Below are 27119 nucleotides of genomic sequence, written 5' to 3'. Positions count from 1 at the left end.
GCCTTTATCAAGGTGAGTAACTCCAGTCAGTCACCATTACTCCTGACTGAAGCAATTTCTGAACGGCCTCTTGCAAAGCCCTGGCTTTTGTTTCTACTGAAGACAGGCTGGTACAAAAAAACCTTTGAGTTGGGTGTTTCTTGAAAAGCAAAGTCATAACCGTGAGATACCGCTTTTTGCACCCAGGCATCTGTGGTAGCTGCTGCCAGATCCGTGCAAATTGGAGAAGTCTGCCTCCCACCCTGGGATCAGGTTGATGGCTTATATTTTAATTTAGAAGCCGGTTCTCTGGTAGCCCAATGCTCTTTAGTCTTACCAGACTTGTTGTATTGGGACTGTTTGCCATCACCTTTTCCTTTTGCTTTCCCTTGTGACCAAAAGGCTGGAAATTTAGGCTTGAATATGCGTGTGGAAGGAAACTTCACTTTCTTGGAGTTTCTTCACTTTCTTCTGACTCCAAAATAATGGTTAATTCTTTACCAAAAAGAATATCTCCAGTAAAAGGTAAAGACTCCAAACATTACTGGATTCTGAATCAGCTTTCTGTGTACGTAGCCAAAAATGCTCTGCGAGCGGCTACTGCTGAAGCCTAAGAGGCAATTGTACCCATATCCAAGGCTGCTTCTTCAAAAACATTGCAGCCTGTTTGGTATTTGCAACATGGGATTTTTACTTTCTAGATGCCATTGAAAGATCCCCATCCAATGCATCAGCCCAGGTAGCCACTGCTTTCGCCATCCAGGCTGAAGCTATGGCTGGTCTTATGATTGCCCCAGACAAGGAAAAAATGTTTTTTATAAAACCATCAACTCTCCTATCTGTGACATCATTTAACGATGTTGAAGGCTGAGGTAATGTAGATTTTCGTACTAATCGAATGACATGCGTATCTATTTTGGGAGACACCTCCCTCTTTAAACAGGATAATTGGAATTCCATTTCCTTGGAATTCTAAACTTCTTACTGGGCGTAACCCAAGCCTCTGTCAGCTGTTCTGACCCAACTGTTTTGGGACGTTTAAACACAGGTGCCTTAGATTTTAACACAGGCTCTGCTGATTCTTCTAAGGATAGAATCGCTTTCATCACATTAACTAACTCAGATATGTCCACTGAGCTGAGACCGTCTCCGTATGCAGAACCGGAGTGTAATGAGTCTTCATTCTCCGACGAATCCTCATTTGAAACATGTGTAGACTGTGAAGATGTTGTTTCATGTCTATTTGAATTACTTACCACCGGCCTTTCAGCCTGTTTTTGTTGAGAGGCTGCTGCTTTCCATGCTGGATATAATAAACCCCAGGTGGAATGCTGCATGTAAGGGTTAATAGTGTAACCTATCCCTGGTACAGAAGTTGGAATTATTTGCTCTGCTATACTGGATAATGTCTGTGCAAACGAAGCCCATGGGGGTTCAACTTGCACCTGTGTCTGCCTTGGATTATTCAAGAGACTTTGGTGAAAGCTAAAACAATTTACACACAAACCATTCTGAGGCAGATCTTCAGAGGATAACCCAGCTTTGCAAGACAAACATGACATGAGTGTTGGTGCTGCTGTGAGTGTATTTTCCTCACCCTTGCCGCTCTTAGACATGATAAACAATCACACACTTGTACAGTGTAACTACACAATTTGTGACTGTAATCACTTTCAATTTTGTTAAAGTGACATATAATCCAACCCTACCCTGCTTTGCACCAGCATTGAGGATCGGAATAGACAGAAAAACTGACAGAATTATAGTAAAGTCAGCAATCACACTAGCAGTCACAGGTTATACATTAGTAAAATAAGCAATGAGAGCACATAATCAACTACAAATACATTTCAAGTACGTAGGAGAAACATATTACTGCATTACTTTATATAGGATTTAACCGTATTCAGTTGCACAGCGAAAGAAAAACAACAGTAATAATTATCAGACTCATATGCATTAGGCACTTATCCAACTATTCGTACTCAAAGGTAGATAGAGATTTGGTGCTGTATTACCCGTGATCAGTAGAGTGGGATACAGGGCGACTCAACCTGCTTCCAGGATCGATCATTACGTTAGTGAACGCTGAGTGATCCAGATGCTAACAGTGTACACACTTGCCCCATGAACCTACAGTGAACACAGATGCCCAAGTGAACACTGACGCACCATTCACACAGCCGCCTATGCTGCGACTGGGTCCCCTTAGCTACACAGCGTCTCAGACAGAAGCAGGAAATCAGTTCATGGCGGGAGACTCAGGAAACTGCTCATGAACCGGGGGAGGGGCGATCAGGGGAGCGTCTAACTCCCCACTGCTGACATCAACCCTAGATCGCGGCTTCATACTACCCCTGGAGCCTATGATCCCTAGGGCCTAGCGCTGGTGCACCCTATGTGGCAGCCGTGTCAGCGACTGTTTGGTAGTATCCTCCCAAAACAGTGCGGCTGTGTCCGTGTTTCCCCTCTAAGCGTAACCGATGCCTTACCTTCTCCCCGTGCTCCGGCCACAGCCTGGTAACGTCTGCTGGACTTGTTAGTACATCCGACACAGACGCCCGCCGAAACAGCACTGTACTCGTGGGTAAGCATTGTCGCGACCCGGCGGGGAGTTGTTGAAGCGACTTTTTCTAAGAAATGTATAAGACGCTTTTTAGAAGGATCACTCAAAAAATTAGTAAGACTATAAAAAAAAAAAAAAAAAAAAAGCTTATGGCTGCTAATAAAAAGCAGCCCTTTTGACCACTGCTCGGCTACTGCCGCACCAAACAAAAAACGGATTTGCCTGAGCCAGGAGGTGGGGATATATGGACTGGCCCGTTGCATGCTGGGAGGCCGAAAGCTTTGACCGTTTGATGCAAATCTGCTGTCGCGTCATCATATCCCAATGTTATCCTGTGGATAACCTGTGGACCCTGCCGAAGAAAGGGATATTTATATAAACAAATTTTCTCAGATTCAGAATTCTAGGAAGATTATCTTATTTACAAGTTGTGGCTTTTATATAACGAGACTGATGCTATAACTTACGTTTAATTATATTAAGTGCGTTTTAACTCTGTTTTACTTTTATGTACTCCCCACCTGCATGCACACACTGCTGCATTCTTATTTTCCATTGGTCAAAGCCATGCTGTAGCTCATGATCTGTCAGCTGACTCAACAGCTCTGTTGTTTTCTTCTTTACCTCAGTACCGAATGTAAAACGGGTTCCCTTGATTACAGATTTGACTTTAGGGAAAAGAAAACCACACAGTGCTATGTCTGGCTTGTATGGAGGGTGTTCCAGCACTGCAATCTGTTTCTCGCCCACAAACTGGTTCACAGAGTTGTGTGGGTTGGTGCATTGTCCTGACGGAGGATGAAACCTTTTTTTCACAACTCTTGACTCTTTCTTCGGATTCTTTATCGGAAAGTTTTTAAAACATTTTTGCATTAATGTTTATTCACTGTTGTGCCTTCTGGTACACAGTATGTCAAAATAAAATCCTTGATAGCAAAGAAAACAATTAACATGGCTTTGAATTTGGATTTGCTTCGATGTGCTTTCTTTATTCTTGGTGAAGAGTGTTTTCCAGTGCATGGACTGGCGTTTTGTCTCAGGATCATATAGGAAGATCCATGTTTCATTACAGGTAATAATCTAAAAAAAAAAAAATCTAAATCCACTTGAATTTGTTCCAAAATGTCCATACAAATTTGCCCTTCTTTCCGCTTAGCAGTGAGAAGCCTTGGAACCATCTTAGCACAAACTTTTGTCATGTTAAGATCTTAATGAAAAATTTGCCCAACAGTTTCTTTGTCAATGTTTGCAACTTCAGTTAACAGTCACATCAAACAATTTTTTTTCACATCTTTCTTTGTTTTTGATGTGTGAGCCCATCCGGGGTGGTTATCATCATCAACATCCTTAGGATAGTCACAAAAACAGGATTTTAATTACCTACCGGTAAATACTTTTCTCGTAGTCTGTAGTGGATGCTGGGGACCAATTTAGTACCATGGGGTATAGACGGGTCCTTTAGGAGCCACTGGCACTTTAATAGTGTGGGCTGGCTCCTCCCTCTGTGCCCCTCCTACCAGACTCAGTCTAGAAACTGTGCCCGAGGAGACGGACATACTTTGAGAGATGGAAATACACAGATAGTGGTGATATTCACACCAGTTCCTGCAGAACTGATTGACCAAACTTTAGGTCCTTAGAGGCCAAAGTATCAAACTTGCAGAATTTAGCAAATGACCCAGACCAAGTAGCCACTCTGCAAAGCTGAAGAGCCGAGACACCACGGGCAGCCGCCCAGGAAGAACCCACTTTACGTGTAGAGTGGGCCTGAACAGATTTTGGACAAGCCAAACCTGCTGTTGAATAAGCATGCTGGATAGTAAGCCTGATCCAGCGAGAAATGGTTTGCTTAGAAGCAGGACACCCAATCTTGTTGGGATCATAAAGAACAAAAAGTGCGTCCGACTTCCTGTGATGAGTAGTTCTCTTCACATACTTTCAAAGCCCGCACAACATCCAGGGACTTTGAGGTAATCGAGGTGTCAGTAGCCACTGGCACCACAATAGGTTGGTTGATATGAAAAGCCGACACAACCTTTGGGAAAAATTGCTGACGCCTTCTGAGTTCAGCCCCATCTTCATGGAAAATCAGGTAGGGGCTCTTGTGCGACAATGCCCCCAATTCCGACATATGTCTTGCAGATGCCAATGCCAACAGTGTGACTGTCTTCCAAGTAAGAAACTTTACGTCCACCTCCTGTAAAAGGTTCAAACCAATCCAATTGCAGGAACTGCAGCACCACATTAAGATCCCAAGGCATGTAGGAGGCAAAAAGGGTGGTTGGATGAACAAAACTCCTTTCAAGAAAGTCTGAACCTCAAGGAGAGTAATCAATTGTTTCCGGAAGAAAATGGTCAAGGCCGAAATCTGGACCTTGATGGAGCCCAAGCGTAGGCCCACATCCACACCTGCTTGCAGAAAGAGGAGGAAACATCCCAGTTGAAACTCCACCGTAGGAAACTTCTTGGATTCACACCAAGACACATACTTTTTCCAAATCAGATGGTAATGTTTAGACGTTACCACCTTCCTAGCTTGGATCAGAGTAGGAATGACCTTGTTCGGAATGCCCTTCCTAGCTAAGATCTGGCGTTCAACTTCCATGCCGTCAAACGTAGCCACAGTAAGTCTTGACAGGCGATGGCTCCTGTTGTAGAAGGTCCTCGCGAAGAGAAAGAGGCCTCGGATCCTCTAGCAGTAATTCCAGAAGATCCACGTACCAAGCCGTCTTGGCCAGTCCGGAGCAATGAGGATAGCCTGAACTTTTATTCTTTTGATTAGTTTGAGAATCCTTGGGATGAGTGGAAGCGGAGGGAATACATACACAGAATGGAACACCCACGGAGTTACGAGGGCATCCACCGCCACCGCTTGCGGGTCTCTTGACCTGGAACAGTACCTCTGAAGCTTCTTGTTGAGGTGAGAGGCCATTATGTCTATGTGAGGTACGCCCCACCGGCTTGTTACCTTTGCGAAAACCTCCGGGTAGAGGCCCCATTCTCCTTGTGTCTGCTGAGGAAGTCCGCTTCCCAGCTGTCCCACTCCTGGAATGAAGATCGCCGCCAGCGCATGCTTTTCTGCCCAGAGGAGGATTCTCGTTACCTCTGACATTGCAGCTCTGCTCTTCGTTCCGCCCTGCCTGTTTATGTAGGAGGCTTGCATCTGTGGTTAGAAGAATCTAGTTCTGAATCCCGAAGCTGCGGCCCTCGAGCAAGTGAGGAGTTTGCAGCCATCAGAGGAGTGAAATCCTGGATTTCGGCGACAGGCATATCCGCTGGTGCATATGGAGATGTGATCCCGACCACTTGTCCAGGAGATCCAGCTGGAAGAACCGTGCATGGAATCTTCCGTACTGTAGAGCCTCGTAGGAGGCCACCATCTTTCCCAGAAGGCGAATGCACTGATGAACAGATACCTGGGCTGGTTTGAAGACATCCCGGACTATTGATTGGATCACCAACGCTTTCTCCAGAGGTAGAAACACCCGCTGGACTTCCGTGTCGAGTATCATCCCCAGGAAAGGTAGTCTCCTTGTCGGTACCAAAATGTGACTTTGGAAGGTGCAGGATCCACCCGTGATCCTGGAGTAGTTGAGTTGAGAGAGCAATACTCGACAACAGCTTCTCCCTGGAAGATGCCTATATCAGCTGATCGTCCAGGTATGGAATTATGTTCACTCCCTGTTTGCGGAGATCTCCGCCATGACCTTGGTGAACACCCCCGATGCTGTGGAGAGGCCAAATGGTAGGGCCTGGAACTGGTAGTGACAGTCCTGTAGTGCAAACCTTACATAATCCTGGTGAGGTGGCCAGATCGGAATGTGAAGGTACGCATCCTTGATATCCAGGTATACCAGGAATTCCCCCTCCTCCAGACCTGAGACCACCGCTCTCAAAGACTCCATCTTGAACACTTTAAAGTATGGGTTCAAGGACTTTAGGTTCAATATTGGCCTTACCGAACCGTCCGGCTTCGGTACCACAAACAAGTTTGAGTAATAACCCCTGTTTTTTTTAGGTGAGGTGGAACTGGAACAATGACGTTTGTACCAATTTTTGAATGGCTTCCTGCAGAATTGTACTGTCAGCGAAGCTGGTAAGCCTGATTTGAAGAATCTGTGAGGTGGGAGTACTTGAAATTCCAGTCTGTACCCCTGGGTAACAATATCTTTTTCCCAGGGGTCTAGGCACGACGCCGCCCAGACGTGACTGAAATCTTTTAGTCTCGCTCCCATCTGCCCGATCCCCAGGCTGCGAGGTCCACCGTCATGCTGAAGACTTGGAGGAGGAAGCAGAACCTGGTTTCTGTTCCTGGGAACCTCAACCTCCTCTAAAGAAGATGGGGGAACCCTTTGATTTTTTTAATTTCGCGGTCCGAAAGGACTGCAGCGTAAACTAAGAATTCCTAGCCGGTGCAGCTGCGGAGGCAAGAAAGGTCAACTTACCCACAGTTGCCATGGATATCCACGCACCCAGTGCTTCCCCAAACAGGGCCTGACCTGTAAAGGGTAGATTTTCCACTTTCTTCTTGGGTTCCGCATCCGCAGTCCATTGGTGTAGCCAGAGTCCTCTGCGTGCCGAGACTGCCATGGAAGTAGCCCTTGCATTAAGCAGGCCAATGTCCTTCATGGCTTCCACCATGAAACCTGACGAATCCTGTATGTGACGTAAAAACAAGTCAATGTAACTCCTGTCCATAGTATCTAATTCCTCTAGTAATGTCCCTGGCCACTTTACTATGGCTTTAGAAATCCACGCACAAGCAATAGTGGGCCTTAAGGCCACGCATGTAGCCGTGGATAGTGATTTGAGCGTAGTCTCTATCTTGCGGTCAGCCGGCCCCTTTAAGGCAGTTGAACCGGGGACAGGTAAAACCACCTTTTTTGACAACCTAGATACAGAAGCGTCTACTACAGGTGGATTTTCTCAGTTTTTCCTGTCCTCTTCAAGGAAAGGAAAAGCAATGAGAATTCTTTTAGGGATCTGGAATTTTTTCTCTGGGTTTTCCCAGAATTTTTCAAACAAGGAGTTTAACTCCTTAGAAGCAGGGAAGGTAAGCAAGGATGTTTTATTTACAGTAAAGTAAGTCTCCTCTTCCTGCACCTTCTTAGTAATGTGTAAAACATCCCTAATGGCTTCAATCATTAGTTGCTCCCCTTTAGCAAGGGAGGCATTCCACCCCTGCATATCTCCATCACCGTCCCCTGTATCAGAGTCGGTATCCGTGTCAGCTTGCATTATCTGGGCAAGTGGACGTTTATGTGGGTATACAGGGTTTTTAGACGAAGTAGCGGAGGCCGAAGCCTGCAAGCCCTCCAAAGATTTTCTCAAAAATTGCTTCTCCCTCTCAGAATGTGACATCCTAGTTGAAATCTGGAAAATCATCCCCCTTAAAGAATCCACCCATGGGGGTTCAGATTCAGAAGGCTGAGACAGTATACAGGTTGAGTATCCCATATCCAAAATGCTTGGGACCAGAAGTATTTTGGATATCAGATTTTTCCGTGTTTTGGAATAATGGCATACCATAATGAGACATCATGGCAATGGGACCCAAGTCTAAGCACAGAATGCATTTATGTTTCATTTACACCTTATACACACAGCCTGAAGGTAATTTTAGACAATATTTTTAATAATGTTGTGCATTAAACAAAGTGTGTGTACATTCACACAAATCATTTACACACAGCCTGAAGGTTTTATAATACAATATTTTTAATAACTTTGTGTATTAAACAAAGTTTGTGTTAATTGAGCCATCAGAAAACAAAGGTTTCACTATCTCAGTCTCACTCAAAAAATTCTGTATTTTGGAATATTCCGTATTTCGGAATATTTGGATATGGGATACTCAACCTGTATTGCATTCCTGAGAACATGGAACAGACTCCTCAGGAGAAGATAAACACTCTGCAGCACAGGACACAGCGTCCTTGGACATGGTAATGTGGGATATACACACACAGGAAAATGTCAGCCAGTTTCCTTCAGAGAGACACAGAGTATAAGGAGCCAGCCACACAGTGCCCCTGTAGGCAATGATTATGATAAAAACCTGGCGCTGACTAACTACCCTTAATAGGGTAATTAGTTGTATTATCAAACCCCCCCCCCCCGTCTATAATCCTGTTACCGCAGAGGTATAGATGGAAGAATGTGGAGGGCAGCGCTCCCTGTCAGCGTCTCCTACGATCTGTAGGGAGAAAATGGCACTGGCGAGTGCTGGATCCACTCTGAGAGGAAGCCCCGCCCCTCGTAATGGCGTGCGGCTTCCCACATTAATGTTTAAACTGGCCTGAGGTTTTGTTAGTGCCAACAGCGGGATTTGCCCCTGTTAGCTGCTGAACCAGTGTAGGGTGTATTCGCTCTGGCTCAGGACACCCCTCACAGCGCCTACAGTGTGTTGCTGAGCCTTCCCGGAGCGCAGCCTGTCAGAGCTGCGCTCCCACCCTTGTGCCGCCATCGACCCGTTAACCGGGACGCCTGCGCTGTACTCACCACATCTTCAATCTTCTGGCTCTGTTAGGGGGTGGCGGCCGTGCTGCGGGAGTGAGCGGTTGCCTCGAGGGCCATCGATCAGCACCCTCAGGAGCTCAGTGTCTTGTCAGCGGAGATAGAGAACCATTAACTCTCAGGAAGTTGGTTCCTACTCCCCCCCCCCCTAAGCAGGGAGGCTGTTGCCAGCAGCCTCCCTGTATCTAACTCAAGAAAATAATAAAACTAGAAAAGATCATAGGAGCTCCCCTAGCTGTGACCGGCTCCTCCGGGCACATTTTCTAAAGGACCCGTCTATACCCCATGGTACTAAATTGGACCCCAGCATCCTCTAGAATGTAAGAGAAATTTTTTGTGCCACTCAAACAGACGTGCATGTGACATATACTCTGCCCTGTAAACCTCAGTTAACATACAAAAAAAATTCAGGGGGCGTTTTGTTCAATTTAACCAAAAATTGTAAGTTAACACTTTGCTCTACTTTTGTACGAATAATTTTTATGATACATGGGAAAAACAAACTTCTTGGAACGCTGTGCGACAGCAAATTATCTGTGCGAGAGGGGTGAAACTTGCAAAACATTTTTTGGATAGTCCAAGGTCAATGTTCCCCCACTCCCTTTTAACTCACGCAGTATGGTTTATTTAGTATAGTATACTCTCCTTGATTAATAGTCACACCTCGTATTTATAATAAGAAATATTTATGCAAAAATAAGTTAGACAGTGTGGAAACGTCCAGGAAATTTGTGCATCCATTTGATGAACAAGGCTACTTAGTTATGCACCTCTCACATTGTAGCTGCAGAAATGATGAATCCACACAGGATGACTGTTCTAATTAAGCTAAGGTGCAAGATCCAAAAGGAGAAACATTAAAAGGTTTTTAAATCGTACAGGCTCAGTCTGAGAGCACCTGTAGTGACATGGACATTGTAACAATATTAAAAGCTGAACAAAAACTGATCACTTAAGTGATATTGATACATTACCAAAAATAAAACTTAAAAAAATAGATCACTCAAATCATCTTTAGATTTGGTCCACTGAATCTTAAAAACATGTTTGCCAGTTTCCATAAGGAGAGCTCTAGGACGGAGATCAGCATCTATTCAGTTTCCATGGAAATTCACCAAATCTCTGGATTTGTCAAGGACAAAGAATCAAAGATGGTACATGTGCCTTTAATAGATCTGAGGAGTCTACAATATCTTCATAAATAGTGTCTCTTGCCATGGACTTGGGTACCATACATTAAAAAAAAAAAAAAAAGGGATCTAATCACAGCCTTAGTATATAAAAAGGACTTACTAGTCCCTATATATCTGAAGAATGCATATTATGTACTTCATTTTTTTTTTTTGTCATCAGAAGTCTTGGATTTACTTTTGTTCTTCAGAACCATAGTCCATAATAATGTTAAAACTCACTGCCCTGGTACAACTCCCAGGAATAGAACGCTCATACTGTTCTCCCCCTTCCTGCAAATCAACCACTCCATTGGCTTCTAGGACACAGCACTCTCGTGGGTCTTCTCTTACTTGTCCAACCACTCCTCAGTTTCCACTCCTTTCCCCCTTCCCAATGATGCCCCACAAGATTCTGTACTTCACTCTCCCTCAAACCTCTTTTCTGTGTGAAGAGGCTACCAATATCAACTTTATGCCAAAGATACCCAAATTTACTTCTCTCGCATGTCCTCTCCTGCCAGTTGGCAATCTTCTCCGGAAAGTCCCACCATTTCCTAAATCTCTACATTACAGAAACAAAAGTCATGGTAATTTCCTCCCATCAAGTTCCCATTAACCCCTTATCTCAGATGACAATGTCTCCGTTTCACAATTCTGCTGAGCTATGGTTATACTTGTAGAGGAGGGATAAGGCTCTTAGAGGGTGAGTACATTTTTTTTAGGCAACCGTGAGAGCAATTAAAATTGTTGCTCTGATTGGGCGCCCATTTCGACTGACGCACACAAAAAAATTGGGTTTAGCCATGCAAATCGGCTAAACCTGACTAAAGCCTGGCCTGTGGCGCGAAAAGTACCGTTTGGGTGTCCACTTAGGACATTTTTCGCACATTTCTGCTCACCACCTCAGGAAGCGGCAAGCAGAAATGTCCGTTAACACTGCACTCGCGCCCAAATGGCAGAACAAATGAATTGTGGCGGGTGTCCAAATAACAATTGAACCTTCCCGAGAACAACTTCTAGAGGTCTTCACCTATGGCAGCCACATTTTCCTTAAAGCTATGCACACTTGTCGGTAGTCAGATGTCCCCAAGTCCTCAGCTCCATATAGTAAACGCTTATCTTAAAGATTATTGCACAAAGGTTTAGGAATGAGAGGGACATCAATGGAAAAGTACCGGTCGCCTAAATGGATGGTTCTGTACTTTGTCAAAATATAGCTAATTTGTGGTCACAATATCCCTTAAATATATTGATAAAGGTAGGGTGACGCACTACCAGGCTAGGCTAGAAAACAGTCTTGTCAAGGCAGGCTGCAGACAGACTTGGTCAGTATACTGTTCATCTGTTAAGACAGGTAGTAGACAGACAAGATCCAGAAAAGCCACCAGGGTCAGAATTGGAGACAGCATCAATTCTAATCAGCAACAGAAAAGCAACACACAAGAATGCAAGTGCAGCTTCCAAGAATTCAGAAACTATAACAAACACAGGAAGGAATTCAATAAGGCTTTTTAATCTGGCAGGGACCAATGGGGGTGCATGCTATAAACCAAGCACCTAGAATTCAGTTACTCAATGCACCTGGGGAGATCTAATCAGCCTTGGAATGGAGAGGACCCTGTGCCATTTCTTGCTATGAAACATTTCCATGATCAGGTCCTTTCTCACCCTGAAAGCCACTAAAACTCATCTCTTGCCCATACTACCGTAATCTACTCCTCACTCAATTACCGATCTCCCCCTTAGTCCCACTTCTATCTATCCTCAACTCGGGTGTGGGACTCAGGGTCGCCAGTGTCTAGGTTGACACCTATTGGTCAACACATGAAATAGGTCGACACTGCCATTAGGTCAACATGAACAAGGTCAACATGGAAAAAGGTCGACATGAGGTTTTTATGGGGGGTTTGTGTAATTTTCTCCGTAAAGTGACGGGGAACCTTAGTGTACCGTATCACCTCGCATGATTTGTTTAGCTGCGCTCGGCACAGGTTACCGTTCCCAATTGTAGTCCACGTGGATCGTAAAGTATGAAAAAGTAAAAAAAAAAAAAAGGTGAAAACTCATGTCGACCCTTTTCCATATCGACCTTGTTCATGTCGACCTAATGTGTATCGACCTAGAGTCCGGATACCCCTCAACTCTGCTGTCTGCCTCATTTTTCTTTCCAGTCACTCCAGGTTAGGTCTGCTGTACTGTACAAGCTCCCTATGCCACTCAGAATAAAGATCAAACTCTTCTTCCTCAGACACTCCCTCTCGCAGACAGCATTTATACAGCTCCCAGTATCTTAAATGCCCTCACACACTATCTGATGCCCATTCAGCCTTCCATTCTTGAAATGTGCCCTTTAACCCATCTCTTCTTATAGGTCTACAACGTATCATTCTAAACCTCCAACCACTCCCTAAACTCTGCTACATTCACCCATATCCCATCTAGAATTTAACTACTCATGAACAAGGTTCACCTCCCTTTGTGGCCTCTAGTTAGTAATGCATTCTGCAAATTGTAATTATTTATATAATTTGACCTAGGGACGGGCCCTTTGGCCCCATATAAAATTAAAGATTATATTAATAATTTCCTACTAATTAAATTATCTTAACAAGCATTAGTTATGGCTCAAACTCTGAAAGTAATTCAGATTCCTTGGAACTATGGAAGCCATTTTCAACGTCAAAGCAATTTGGGGGGTGGGGGTGGGGGGGGCGCATTAGAGTACCACAGTCATAAGAACAACCACACTGATGGCAGGACCACAGACTGTTAACCAGAATGAAAAAGTATTATGTTTTATGAAAAAACAATTAAGGAGCGCTAGTATCATAAAAATTATTTAATAAACCAAGGGAGCAGTAAAACCACCTATATAAGGTTCAATTAGAGATATAATACACAAACAATGCAATGTAATATATTATTTGTAAGTATATATAAATTCAGCTGAATTGGCTTTTTCTAAAAACACAGTGTTGCAGTCCATTTTTTAGAGTGCCATGGTGCTGGTATCATCCAAGATAAATAAAGCTTATTCGCAATAGTTAGCAGTCCTGGACTTAGAGTAAATATGGATGTAAGTCAAATACTTTAATGCTTTAGGTATGAATGCTCACCCCTACTTGAATTTAACAGTTCTCACCCGTACTTTGTGAGGCGCTGATTCCCGTCAGTAGCGGTAAAGCAGAAGGAACTTCCAGCGGCTGCTGGGCGCCTTTACCTGAATGTATCAGGAGGGCAAGCCGCGAGTTCTGTATAATACGTCTGCAGCACGGGGCTTCTCAAACACAGCGTAGATCGGTTGAAATAAGATGTCCAGTGATAGGCAGCAGGGGAGGGGGGGGGGGGGGGGGGGGAGCGTATTGAAGCTTCAATGTCAATTTAGGATGATCCGTGGATATAGCCAGCAATGGATAGGCAGTAACGGTGGCCCAGAATGGGCTGCATGATTATGGTAAGGACTAATATCATGTATTTACTTCCTTGAATGTTTGGGTACTGTTGAAATGTATAAGCACTGACAAGAGTATCATTGAGCCTTCATTAGTTAACTGATTCACATAGACAGCACACTGTTCATTACGGTCCTGACAGTTTATATTAACTATTAAGGTGGACCAAGTTAATACCCAGCTGGATTACAATATCATCATTGAGATTGTGTATTACCTGCGTAGATATAATTTACCACAGCTAATGGATTCTCTGGGGGCTATCCAATTAGCCCCGAAACCTAGCACTTTTAGGGGACTATGCATCGCTTGGCAATTTCCAACAACCAGCCATCAGACCTGTGATAACAAACGTGTCCGGATACTTATCCCGGATCCCATGTGTTATCTCCAAAAACGGGTAATTTTTCGGCCGATAAAAATGGGCTATATTTGGATAGCACAATAATAAAATTGCGAATATAGTCCATTTTTTTTTAGTCCAAAAAAGTAGCGCATCTAATTGGATACCCCCCATAGTTACTACACTGAAGTACAGTCCCGCATGGACATTTTTTGCACCTACTAGATGGACTAGGCTTCCCCCCAGAAGGATTTAATAAGAAATGTAATATAGTTAAATAAAAGGTTTGAGACCAGTCCCTCTTGATTGTTCATTGATATATCCCCGAGAACACCACCTCCGTAACATATCCACATCACTCAACGTATCTACACAAACACACGTGAGCACTAACTGGTGGCGCAAAATGAAAATGAATCAAAACGAAAAGTACAAATTACCTAGACACAGCTGAGACTATGCAATGTCCTTATAGGTCAAAAGTCCAGAGTCCAAGGACTTCTCAAATATGCTTCTCGTGAATGTCCAAAACCAAATGATGACATGTAAAGAAAACACAAATGGTACACACTAGTTCAGAAAAAACATCCCAGATGTAAAATATGAAATGCTTCTTCCCGGATTCCTTTATACTGAAATGTCTATGGGAGGTGATGTTCTAGCCGTACAGGTTCACCTCGGTGTGAAAGGTATTATGGGCTCCTCACATGTGTGCTTACTTTAATATATTTCCAAACAAGCTTATAAAGGTTTCTTTGGATTCCTGACTTATGAACTGTATATGCTCTAATAGTAATTAATCTCATAATTTAAAATTAGCAGCTCACATTCAGGCTTACTTCAAAAGATGCCGTTCTTCCATGTAGCGGTTTCTTTATGGGTAAGTCATCCTGTCGTCCTCAAATGTCTCCTCACTTCGTAATGTGCATGGTGATGCCGCCAGTGTTCTCCTCGCTACACCCGACCGTTCACTCTCGGTTGATGCTAGATTCAAGTGGGCTAAGAGACCTTTTCCGTTCACTCTCTGCCTCCCTGGGCACCACACACGCGGGTCGGTTGCGTCTAGATTCTCTTCGCGCTAAGGACCTTTCCCATGGAAATATATTGAAGTAAGCACACATGTGAGGAGCCCATAATACCTTTCACACAGAGGTGAACCTGTACGGCTAGAACATCACCTCCCATAGACATTTCAGTATAAAGGAATCCGGGAAGAAGCATTTCATATTTTACATCTGGGATGTTTTTTCTGAACTAGTATGTACCATCTGTGTTTTCTTTACATGTCATCATTTGGTTTTGGACATTCACGAGAAGCATATTTGAGAAGTCCTTGGACTCTGGACTTTTGACCTATAAGGACATTGCATAGTCTCAGCTGTGTCTAGGTAATTTGTACTTTTCGTTTTGATTCATTTTGCGCCACCAGTTGGTCCCCATCCCATTGTTTTGAATTGTATATGTCCTTCAGGTGTGTGTGGTGACACCTCAGGGTAAGGCACCACTAAAGGCTGCAATAGAGTGCGCAGGATTTTTACCTTGAATCTTATTGCACACGTGAGCACTAGTTGTTTACATTGCAAATGTACATTTTGGCCTTTCACAGGTATACTTTAAAATATAGGTGTTCATCAAAGAAAATATTACTTGTAATTAGTATACACTCACTTTCCAGTACATCTTTCTGTATGTTGGGCTCTTCATTTTCATCAAACCGCCCTTGAGGTGTCTTTGGTTTCTTCAGAGGTGGATTTTTAGAGTTATTAATTTGTGGTGAGTTATTGCTAGCTGCTCTGACACAGCTCCAGATCCCAGTGTATCCTACAACATAAGAAATTAGGTTTCTTAAATTGAAGTAGCAGAAATGTGTATTGATAATGAATGTAGATAATTAGTTTATTGCACAAATAATGTACGTTCATACTTCAGAATGTAAGCTCTCACGAGGTGTAGGTGCTAATGATGATGATGGGACGGTGTAATAGCATAGAAGCTGATGCATTAGGATATGCATATAGTTGCATTAGCAGTCCTTAATTCATTGATATGTATCGCCAATGGGCCCGATTCAGATACGGTCGCAACTGAGCAATTATCAATTTTTTGAGCGTCTCACATGTGACTGAAATTGCGTATGCATAAAACATGGCACCAGTGTTGCAGCTCCCATGGCCATCGAGTCACTTAGGGAGTTGCTGTTTCTCACATCTGCATCAAGGATATTACAGAGTACGCAGTTGCTGAGATTGCTGCGATAGTTTCGGTGGGTGTTTCTGTTAATTTGTTGATGGCTACTACACTTGCAATGCCTCGCAGTTCCGTCACTGAAAAGGACTGCTGCTACTTTGCCATTTCGACTGCATATGAAGCAGGCCCACTGTGTGAGGAAACAGACAGTTGAACCGGGAAACGCATTGCAGTAGCCCTTTAAGTGAGGATTATTTTATTATTTTTATGTTTTTGGTTTTTTTTTGTCTTTACCTGGTGAGTTTTTACCTTCATAATGAGCCGTAAGCCGCAGGTACCGCTTGCTGTTAAATACAAAGTCATACTGTTTGTATATGCAGGAGAAAGCAGCCGAGTGCCGCTTGCTACAGTGGGGTAAATGTATTACAGTGGCACAATACCGCTTCCTGCTTCGCCTCATCACTGATGTAAGAACATCTTGTCTGCCAGAGCAGGGGAGCTAAAGCTCTCCCCTCTGGCGATGCCACCCTCAGCACATAGCGCATCAGCTCACTGCTGATGCACTGTGTCTGCTGCCCTGTCCTTGCTGTGGTGTACGGGCATGGCCACCTGCAGCTGTCAAAATTGACAGCTGCAGGTGCCGGTACCGTTCACACATTCCTCCCTCATATCGGCCTGCTATCGTTTAGACAGCAACGCCGATATGGATAGGGGCGCATAGCGCCCGTCACTGAGCAAGAATCACTGCTGTCTTACATGGAGGAGAAGCGGTATCAGTGCACATAACATGCACTGAAACTGGTTCTCCCCCATAACTGAATAATAATACATTTACCCCAATATGATGAACTGCAGTATCTGCCTAGACAGATACTGAACAGGTGCCTAAACACTTTTCCATCAGAAACGAGCGATAAAACGCTCATCACTTCTTATTATATGGGACCCATTGTCTCTTATTTGTCCTTTATTCTCCCACCAAGAACTCTCCCAGATGTTCCCAAACACACACAAATCTTGTTCTACCAATTTATTACTGCAACCAACTGTTGAATAGTGACTAAGTGGAAGAAACTGAGATGCGCTCGAACAATACTTTAAATAAGGCTGATTTATCGACTTGAATATATAAAACATTCTTCACGAATGTCCCAATAAATTCTGAAGCATTTGGTCCTTTTGGATTGATTACAAGGTCCTCAGACATCATTTTATGCCCAATGTACATCTTTACTTCCTCCCCCTGGCAGGATGCACTTCTGTAACATGTTACTGTGCAACTCTCGAGAACACTCAGCACAGTATGGTCTCATATGCCAATGCAGGCTGGAAGCCTCTGATGAAAAGCAAAGCAATACTGCAGTGTTATCTGTGATCGTAGTCCGGATAATATAACTGCTAGAGACAGAGATTCAGTCTTGTTACCCTACCAGGGCTGCCTCAGTGGTCCCTGCCACCTACAGGAGACACATAATGCAGGGGCACATGAAGTACTCAGCATGGGATAAAATAACAGTGTGCGTCACATCTTCACTTATACCCCATTTCCACTAGCTCCAAAAACACAGGTAAACGCGCGGGGGCGCGCAATTACCCATGTTTTTTTCTAGTGGAAACGGCCCCCCCTGCAAATTCCCGGATCAAGTGATCCGGGAATCCTACCCGGGTAGCTTGCCGGGTTGAACACGTGTTCAACCCGGTAAGCTCTGTAGTGTAAACAGATGTGATGCGACACGGCTCCCGTTCACAGTCTATGGAAGGGCGGCGCTGGGAGACCATGTGATCTCCCAGCACTACCCCTGCCGCGTCACCAACCCGGCAATATGCCGGGTTGATGAGCGCAGTGTAGAAGGGGGCTCTAGCACGGGTCGCAGCCGTGTCAGGCTCCAGGCTGCGCCCCATGCTAGATAGTGGAAAAGGGCTACAACTTACAGCATTTTATTTATTTTTAATAAGAAATTCAGGAAGAGATTCACAAAGTCTACTGCTGGAACATTACAGTACCACCATGGGTCTTCATGATGGGTACAGATACCATTGGTTACCCCAGCAGGGCAGCAAATAGGGGGAGCTAAGGGGGCGTGCGCCCCGGGTGCAGGATTTGAGGGGATGCCAAGGAGTTGCAGAGGAGCAGGGTTTTTTTTGTTTTTTTTTTAACCGGCAGTGCTGTCCTGCTCCAGTGAGACAGATGGCTCCTGGGACAGTGTCTCTGACCCACCTGTCTGCCCGCAGCTGTACGGGTTAGCTCCAGTACCTAGATACGGTCTTAAGCTCTCTTCTTTGCCATGCAGTGCTGCGACTAGCGTGCAGTGCACTGTGCAAGCTATAGAAGCGATCTGTTGGTGCTGTGTTTTTCAGCAGGCACCAACCGATTACAAGCTGCCATTGAGAGGACACCCTGCCCCAGGATTTTGCTTGTTAACAGGTGCAGTCATCGATGTTACAGAAATCAACTTTGCTAGCTATCCACTTGACAGTGAAACTAAAGGGGGGTACTCACGGAGTGATATTCTAAGCAATCTGACTAGATTGCTTAGAATTTAAGCATTATCGCTCCGTGTGTACCCCCTACAGCGATAGCGATGCGCAGCCCCGCGCATCGCTGCTGCTAGATTGGCCTGCCGTGCAGGCCAATCTAGCGGGTCGCTCACTTCACCCGCTGGGTGAAATGAGCGCCCCCCCGCACGCTCAGCACAGATCGCGCTGTGCTGAGCGGCGGGAGATGTGTGCTGAGTGGTTCGCTCAGCACACATCTCTCCTGCATCGGCCCCTCTATATGGGCCTTAAGAGCCTGGACAACCTACAACTCTCACAAGTTTCACTACAGCAGCTTTGTGGCGCCAAATTACTGCATTGCCCCAGATGACGAAAATCCCAGTTTTGGCCCTGATCTCAGTGAGATCCTTCTATGGACTGCAGTGGGAACTTGTTTTGTACTACTGTAGCATCTTATTCTATGTGCACATACTGTAGCCCCAACTTCAGTGCCTAAGCCCATCATGTAAATTGGCTTTCTTAATTCAGCTCAGTTTATTGACACTGGAAAATGATGACGAATGTTGCTTCCTTGGATAAAAAGACTGCTCATAGAACAGACCGATGTAAGAGAGCTCTCTATAAGGTATATATACAGCATATAAGGCAAGCTGTCAGACATTAGTGTGACACAGTGACTGCCATGCAGTTTAAAATAAGAATTTACTCACCGGTAATTCTATTTCTCGTAGTCCGTAGTGGATGCTGGGAACTCCGTAAGGACCATGGGGAATAGCGGCTCCGCAGGAGTCTGGGCACAATTAAAAGAAAGCTTTTAGACTACCTGGTGTGCACTGGCTCCTCCCACTATGACCCTCCTCCAAGCCTCAGTTAGGATACTGTGCCCGGAAGAGCTGACACAATAAGGAAGGATTTTGAATCCCGGGTAAGACTCATACCAGCCACACCAATCACACCGTATAACTCGTGATACCATAACCAGTTAACAGTATGAAATTTAACTGAGCCTCTCAACAGATGGCTCATAACAATAACCCTTTTGTGAACAACAACTATGTACAAGTATTGCAGACAATCCGCACTTGGGACGGGCGCCCAGCATCCACTACGGACTACGAGAAATAGAATTACCGGTGAGTAAATTCTTATTTTCTCTGACGTCCTAGTGGATGCTGGGAACTCCGTAAGGACCATGGGGATTATACCAAAGCTCCCAAACGGGCGGGAGAGTGCGGATGACTCTGCAGCACCGAATGAGAGAACTCAAGGTCCTCCTCAGCCAGGGTATCAATTTTGTAGAATTTTGCAAACGTGTTTGCCCCTGACCAAGTAGCAGCTCGGCAAAGTTGTAAAGCCGAGACCCCTCGGGCAGCCGCCCAAGATGAGCCCACCTTCCTTGTAGAATGGGCTTTTACTGATTTAGGATGCGGCAGTCCAGCCGCAGAATGCGCCAGCTGAATTGTGCTACAAATCCAGCGAGCAATAGTCTGCTTAGAAGCAGGAGCAATCAGTTTGTTGGGTGCATACAGGATAAATAGCGAGTCAGTTTTCCTGACTCCAGCCGTCCTGGAAACATAAATTTTCAAGGCCCTGACTACGTCCAGTAACTTGGAATCCTCCAAGTCGCTAGTAGCCGCAGGCACTACAATAGGTTGGTTCAAGTGAAAAGCAGATACCACCTTAGGGGGAAACTGGGGACGAGTCCTCAATTCTGCCCTATCCATATGGAAAATCAGATAAGGACTTTTAAATGACAAAGCCGCCAATTCTGATACACGCCTGGCCGAAGCCAAGGCCAATAACATGACCACTTTCCACGTGAGATATTTTAGATCCACGGTCTTTAGTGGCTCAAACCAATGTGATTTTAGGAAATTCAACACCACGTTGAGATCCCAGGGTGCCACTGGAGGCACAAAGGGGGGCTGAATATGCAGCACTCCTTTTACAAACGTCTGAACTTCAGGTAGTGAAGCCAGTTCTTTTTGGAAAAAAAAAAAAATCGACAGAGCCGATATCTGTACCTTAATGGAGCCTAATTTTAGGCCCATAGTCACTCCTGCCTGTAGGAAGTGCAGAAATCGACCCAGCTGAAATTCCTCTGTTGGGGCCTTATTGGCCTCACACCAAGCAACATATTTCCGCCATATGCGGTGATAATGTTTTACCGTTACATCTTTCCTGGCTTTAATCAGCGTAGGAATGACATCCTCCGGAATGCCCTTTTCCTTCAGGATCCGGCGTTCAACCGCCATGCCGTCAAACGCAGCCGCGGTAAGTCTTGGAACAGACAGGGCCCCTGCTGCAGCAGGTCCTGTCTGAGCGGCAGAGGCCATGGGTCCTCTGAGATCATCTCTTGAAGTTCCGGGTACCAAGCTCTTCTTGGCCAATCCGGAACACACGAGTATTGTCCTTACTCCTCGTTTTCTTATTATTCTCAGTACCTTTGGTATGAGAGGCAGAGGAGGGAACACAAACTGACTGGTACACCCACGGTGTCACTAGAGCGTCCACCGCTATCGCCTGAGGGTCCCTTGACCTGACGCAATATCTCTCCAGTTTTTTGTTTAGGCGGGACGCCATCATGTCCACCTGTGGCCGTTCCCAACGATTTACAATCAGTGTGAAGACTTCTGGATGAAGTCCCCACTCTCCCGGGTGGAGGTCGTGCCTGCTGAGGAAGTCTGCTTCCCAGTTGTCCACTCCCGGAATGAACACTGCTGACAGTGCTAGCACGTGATTTTCCGCCCATCGGAGAATCCTTGTGGCTTCTGCCATTGCCGTCCTGCTTCTTGTGCCGCCCTGTCGGTTTACATGGGCGACCGCCGTGATGTTGTCTGACTGGATCAGTACCGGCTGGTTTTGAAGCAGGGGTTTTGCCTGACTTAGGGCATTGTAAATGGCCCTTAGTTCTAGAATATTTATGTGTAAGGAAGTCTCCTGACTCGACCATAGTCCTTGGAAGTTTCTTCCCTGTGTGACTGCCCCCCAGCCTCGAAGGCTGGCATCCGTGGTCACCAGGACCCAGTCCTGTATGCCGAATCTGCGGCCCTCTAGTAGATGAGCACTCTGCAGCCACCACAGCAGAGACACCCTGGTTCTTGGAGACAGGGTTATTAGCCGATGCATCTGAAGATGCGATCCGGACCATTGGTCCAACAGGTCCCACTGAAAGATTCTGGCATGGAACCTGCCGAAAGGAATTGCTTCGAAAGAAGCCACTATCTTTCCCAGGACTCGCGTGCAGTGATGCACCGACACCTGTTTTGGTTTCAGGAGGTCTCTGACTAGAGATGACAGCTCCTTGGCTCTGTCCTCCGGGAGAAACACTTTTTTCTGGACCGTGTCCAAAATCATTCCCAGGAACAGTAGATGTGTCGTCGGAACCAGCTGTGACTTTGGAATATTCAGAATCCAACCGTGCTCCTGAGATAGTGCTACTCCTACCAACAACTGCTCCCTGGATCTCGCCTTTAGTAGGAGATCGTCCAAGTACGGGATAATTAAAACTCCCTGTTTTCGAAGGAGTATCATCATTTCCGCCATTACCTTGGTAAACACCCTCGGTGCCGTGGACAGTCCAAACGGCAGCGTCTGGAATTGGTAATGGCAATTTTGTACCGCAAATCTGAGGTACTCCTGGTGAGGATGATAAATGGGGACATGCAAGTAAGCATCCTTGATGTCCAGGGATACCATGTAATCCCCCTCGTCCAGGCTTGCAATAACCGCCCTGAGCGATTCCATCTTGAACTTTAACTTTTTTATGTATGTGTTCAAGGATTTCAAATTTAAAATGGGTCTCACCGAACCGTCCGGTTTCGGTACCACAAACAGTGTGGAATAGTAACCCCGTCCTTGTTGAAGTAGGGGCACCTTGACTATCACCTGCTGGGAATACAGCTTGTGAATTGCCTCTAGCACAGCCTCCCTGCCTGAGGGAGTTGTTGGCAAGGCAGATTTGAGGAAACGGCGGGGGGGGAGACGCCTCGAATTCCAGTTTGTACCCCTGAGATACTACTTGCAAGATCCAGGGATCCACCTGTGAGCGAGCCCACTGATCGCTGAAATTTGAGGCGGCCCCCCACCGTACCTGGCTCCGCCTGTGGAGCCCCACCGTCATGCGGCGGACTTGGAAGAAGCGGGGGAGGACTTTTGCTCCTGGGAACCTGCTGTTTGTTGCAGCCTTTTTCCCCTACCTCTGCCTCTGGACAGAAAGGACCCGCCTTTTCCTCGCCTGTTTCTCTGGGTCCGAAAGGACTGTACTTGATAAAACGGCGCTTTTTTAGGCTGTGAGGGAACCTGGGGTAAAAATGCTGATTTCCCAGCTGTAGCTGTGGAAACTAGGTCTGAGAGACCATCCCCGAATAACTCCTCACCCTTATAAGGCAAAACTTCCATGTGCCTTTTGGAATCTGCATCCCCTGTCCACTGCCGAGTCCATAAGCCTCTCCTAGCAGAAATGGACAATGCACTTATTTTAGATGCCAGCCGGCAGATCTCCCTCTGTGCATCTCTCATGTATAAGACTGAGTCTTTTATATGCTCTATGGTTAGGAGAATAGTGTCCCTGTCTAGGGTGTCAATATTTTCTGACAGGGAATCTGACCATGCAGCGGCAGCACTGCACATCCATGCTGACGCAATAGCTGGTCTAAGTATAATGCCTGAGTGTGTATATACAGACTTCAGGATCGCCTCCTGCTTTCTATCCGCAGGCTCCTTTAGGGCGGCCGTATCCGGAGACGGAAGTGCCACCTTTTTAGACAAACGTGTGAGTGCTTTATCCACCCTAGGAGGTGTTTCCCAACGTGCCCTATCCTCTGGCGGGAAAGGGAACGCCATTAGTAATTTTTTAGGGATTACCAATCTTTTATCGGGGAAAGCCCACGCTTCTTCACACACTTCATTTAATTCTTCAGATGGGGGAAAAACTACGGGTAGTTTTTTCTCCCCAAACATAATACCCTTTTTAGTGGTACCTGGGTTTATATCCGAAATGTGTAATACCTCCTTCATTGCCTCAATCATGCAACGAATGGCCCTAGTGGACATTAGATTTGACTCATCGTCGTCGACACTGGTATCAGTATCCGTGTCGACATCTGCGTCTGCCATCTGAGGTAGCGGGAGTTTTAGAGCCCCTGATGGCCTTTGAGACACCTGGGCAGGCACGAGCTGAGAAGCCGGCTGTCCCGCATTTGGCATGTCGTCAATTTTTTTGTGTAAGGAGTCGACACTTGCATGTAATTCCTTCCATAAAACCATCCACTCAGGTGTCTGCCCCGCAGGGGGTGACATCACTTCTATGGGCATCTGCTCCGCCTCCACATAATTTTCCTCATCAAACATGTCGACACAGCCGTACCGACACACCGCACACACACCGGGAATGCTCTAATAGAGGACAGGACCCCACAAAGCCCTTTGGGGAGACAGAGAGAGAGTATGCCAGCACACACCAGAGCGCTATATAATGCAGGGACTAACTGAATTATGTCCCCTATAGCTGCTATAATATTTACTGCGCCTAAATTTAGTGCCCCCCCTCTCTTTTTTACCCTTTTCTGTAGTGTAGACTGCAGGGGAGAGTCAGGGAGCTTCCTTCCAGCGGAACTGTGAGGGAGAAATGGCGCCAGTGTGCTGAGAGAGATAGCTCCGCCCCTTTTTCGCTGACTTTTCTCCCGCTTTTTTAAGGATTCTGGCAGGGGTAATTATCACATATGTAGCCTCTGGGGCTATATATTGTGATTGTTTTGCCAGCCAAGGTGTTTTTATTGCTGCTCAGGGCGCCCCCCCCCAGCGCCCTGCACCCTCAGTGACCGGAGTGTGAAGTGTGTATGAGGAGCAATGGCGCACAGCTGCAGTGCTGTGCGCTACCTTGGTGAAGACAGAAGTCTTCATGCCGCCGATTTTCCGGACTTCTTCTTGCTTCTGGCTCTGTAAGGGGGACGGCGGCGCGGCTCCGGGACCGAACACCAAGGCCAGTTCCATGCGGTCGATCCCTCTGGAGCTAATGGTGTCCAGTAGCCTAAGAAGCCCAAGCTAGCTGCAAGCAGGTAGGTTCGCTTCTTCTCCCCTTAGTCCCTCGTTGCAGTGAGCCTGTTGCCAGCAGGTCTCACTGTAAAATAAAAAAACTAAATTATACTTTCTTTCTAAGAGCTCAGGAGAGCCCCTAGTGTGCATCCAGCTCGGCCGGGCACAAAAATCTAACTGAGGCTTGGAGGAGGGTCATAGTGGGAGGAGCCAGTGCACACCAGGTAGTCTAAAAGCTTTCTTTTAATTGTGCCCAGACTCCTGCGGAGCCGCTATTCCCCATGGTCCTTACGGAGTTCCCAGCATCCACTAGGACGTCAGAGAAATTACATTTTAGTGCAAAAGTTTTGGTTGAACCACTGTAGTAAGACAGTAACGTGTTGTTTTGCCAAACAATATAGCCTCACTGACATCAGCTCAGTCACCCTATAGCTAGACATGTGACACACACTCCTGGTATCATGGCCACACATAACTTACCCGGGAGGCGGCGTGCTGCAGAGCGACTGCACAGTACAGTCTCTGCAGCTCTGCACCACTGCCACATCGGCCCAGCTCTCATAGCGCTGCCCTGGTGCTGCTTGCTCACAGCCGCTTCTCTGCCGGTTGATTCTATATCGGAGTGGGAGAAGGGACCTTCTGACGTACCTAGGGGAGGAGACCCGTCACCAGGGGGAGGAGCTACGGCCACAGCCGCTCACCACACACACTTCCTGGCCTGCATCTGACCTGCGTGAGGAGGAGGAGGCGGCGCCGCAACTCGCCACGTTCTGATTGGCTGAAAGGTGTCTCGGCCCAACTGAATGCATTGTCGTCATGTCCCGTAGCCAGGCAGGGCGCCCGCGGCGGACACTGAACTGGAGACAGCGTGAGCTCCCTGCTAAGTATGGCCATCGATGGTTACCACCGATGGTGATGGTGTCACAAACCATTGATGGCAGATAACTATTCTCTGCATTGCCATCGATGTTTTTTCATTTGTGGATTATGCATTTGCTTGGTGGCTGGATCTGTACGGGAGCCGTGGCAGGACCGATATGTGAATGACAGTTCAGCTCAGGGGCACTTTAACAGAGGAGGAGGCCCGTGTGCACCTCCGGTTGGGCCCCCTCCTCTGCACAGCTCAGTAGTCTCCGGCATTGGGCCAGAGTCTACTGTGCATGCGCAGACATTTTTTTCCGGAGACCAATTTGGTTACTGTGCATACGCAACGGCCATTTTGGCTGTGATTTTCATCACGACAGCGGTGCCTGGTGCTGGACTTTGGAAAGGTGTGTATTACAATATGGGTGCGGTGTGGGCCACCCCCTGGATCCTGGGGCCCGTGTGCACCGCCCACATTGCACCCATTATAGATACGCCAATGGTTCAGCCTGTGAAAGTGTCGGAACAGCTATTCCCAATTTTTAGGGCTTCTATACCATACCTCCGAACTGTCCTGATTTTGGTGAGACAGTCCCACTTTCTCTTACGTCCTAGAGGATGCTGGGGTCCACATTACTACCATGGGGTATAGATGGGTCCACCAGGAGCCATTGGCACTTTAAGAGTTTGAGAGTGTGGGCTGGGTCCTCCCTCTATGCCCCTCCTACTAGACTCACTTTAGAAAATGTGCCCGAAGGAGCCGGTCACAGCTAGGGGAGCTCTCCAGAGCTTTTCTAGTAAAAAGTTATTTTAGAGTTTTTTTTATTTTACAGGGAGGCTGCTGGCAACAGTCTCCCTGCAGCGTGGGACTAAGGGGTGGTTAGTGTCCGCCCTGCAGGGTCTGAGCTACTTACTGCGCTGACAGAACACTGAGCTCCTAAGGCCCGCCACAGGGGTTGCTCACCCCAGCAGCATGCCGCCGCCACCCCCTTACAGAGTTGAAGATTGTGGCAAGTAAGTCAGCAACCCCCCTTGCAAGCGGGGCGCCGGTGTGAAGATGGCGGCAGCAGGGTAAGAGCGCAGTATTAACTGCGCATCCCGGATGGCTCAGCGGTACATAGTGTGGCGCGTTGAGGGGCTTCCTGGGCCAGTGCTTATACCCTACACTGGTCACAAAGCCTGTCGGGGTCCCAGGATCTCAGCCAGTATCAATCCTCCGGCCAATATAATCAGATCAAGAGCGGGAAGACAGCGCCATTTTGGGGGCGGAGCTTCTCCTCAGAGCGGACCCAGCAGCATTCAGAGACATTTTCCCGCCTGCACAGCGCTGATCAGGAGAAAAAGGTCCCTCCACAGCAACTCCAGCTATCTCTCACGGTACCAGGGGGTTGTAGAAGGGTGGGGGAGGCTGCAATACGACTGTGTATCCTATTAAGGTGCACAGTCAGCGCTGACAAGGGGTCTCCCTTTGATTAAAAGCGCTGTGTGTGGGTTGGCTCCAATCTCTG

At 46.5% G+C, this 27119-nt stretch overlaps 1 protein-coding gene across 1 annotated transcript in view; it reads right to left on the bottom strand.

The window, feature by feature from the left end:
- Positions 1–25520, bottom strand: part of SDHAF4 (succinate dehydrogenase complex assembly factor 4) — a 61214-nt gene extending 35694 nt beyond the window's left edge. The window contains exons 1-2 of the mRNA XM_063916782.1: positions 25228–25520; positions 15697–15849 (exon numbers count right to left, since the gene is read on the bottom strand). Coding sequence (XP_063772852.1) covers positions 15697–15849; positions 25228–25309 — 235 coding nt within the window. The 5' untranslated portion in view covers positions 25310–25520. The remainder of the gene's footprint in view (positions 1–15696; positions 15850–25227) is intronic.
- Between the last annotated feature and the right edge of the window lie 1599 nt (positions 25521–27119).

The sequence above is a fragment of the Pseudophryne corroboree genome, chromosome 4 (assembly GCF_028390025.1).
Source record: "Pseudophryne corroboree isolate aPseCor3 chromosome 4, aPseCor3.hap2, whole genome shotgun sequence".
NCBI lineage: Eukaryota > Metazoa > Chordata > Amphibia > Anura > Myobatrachidae > Pseudophryne > Pseudophryne corroboree.
This window is presented reverse-complemented; position numbering and strand designations above follow the sequence as displayed.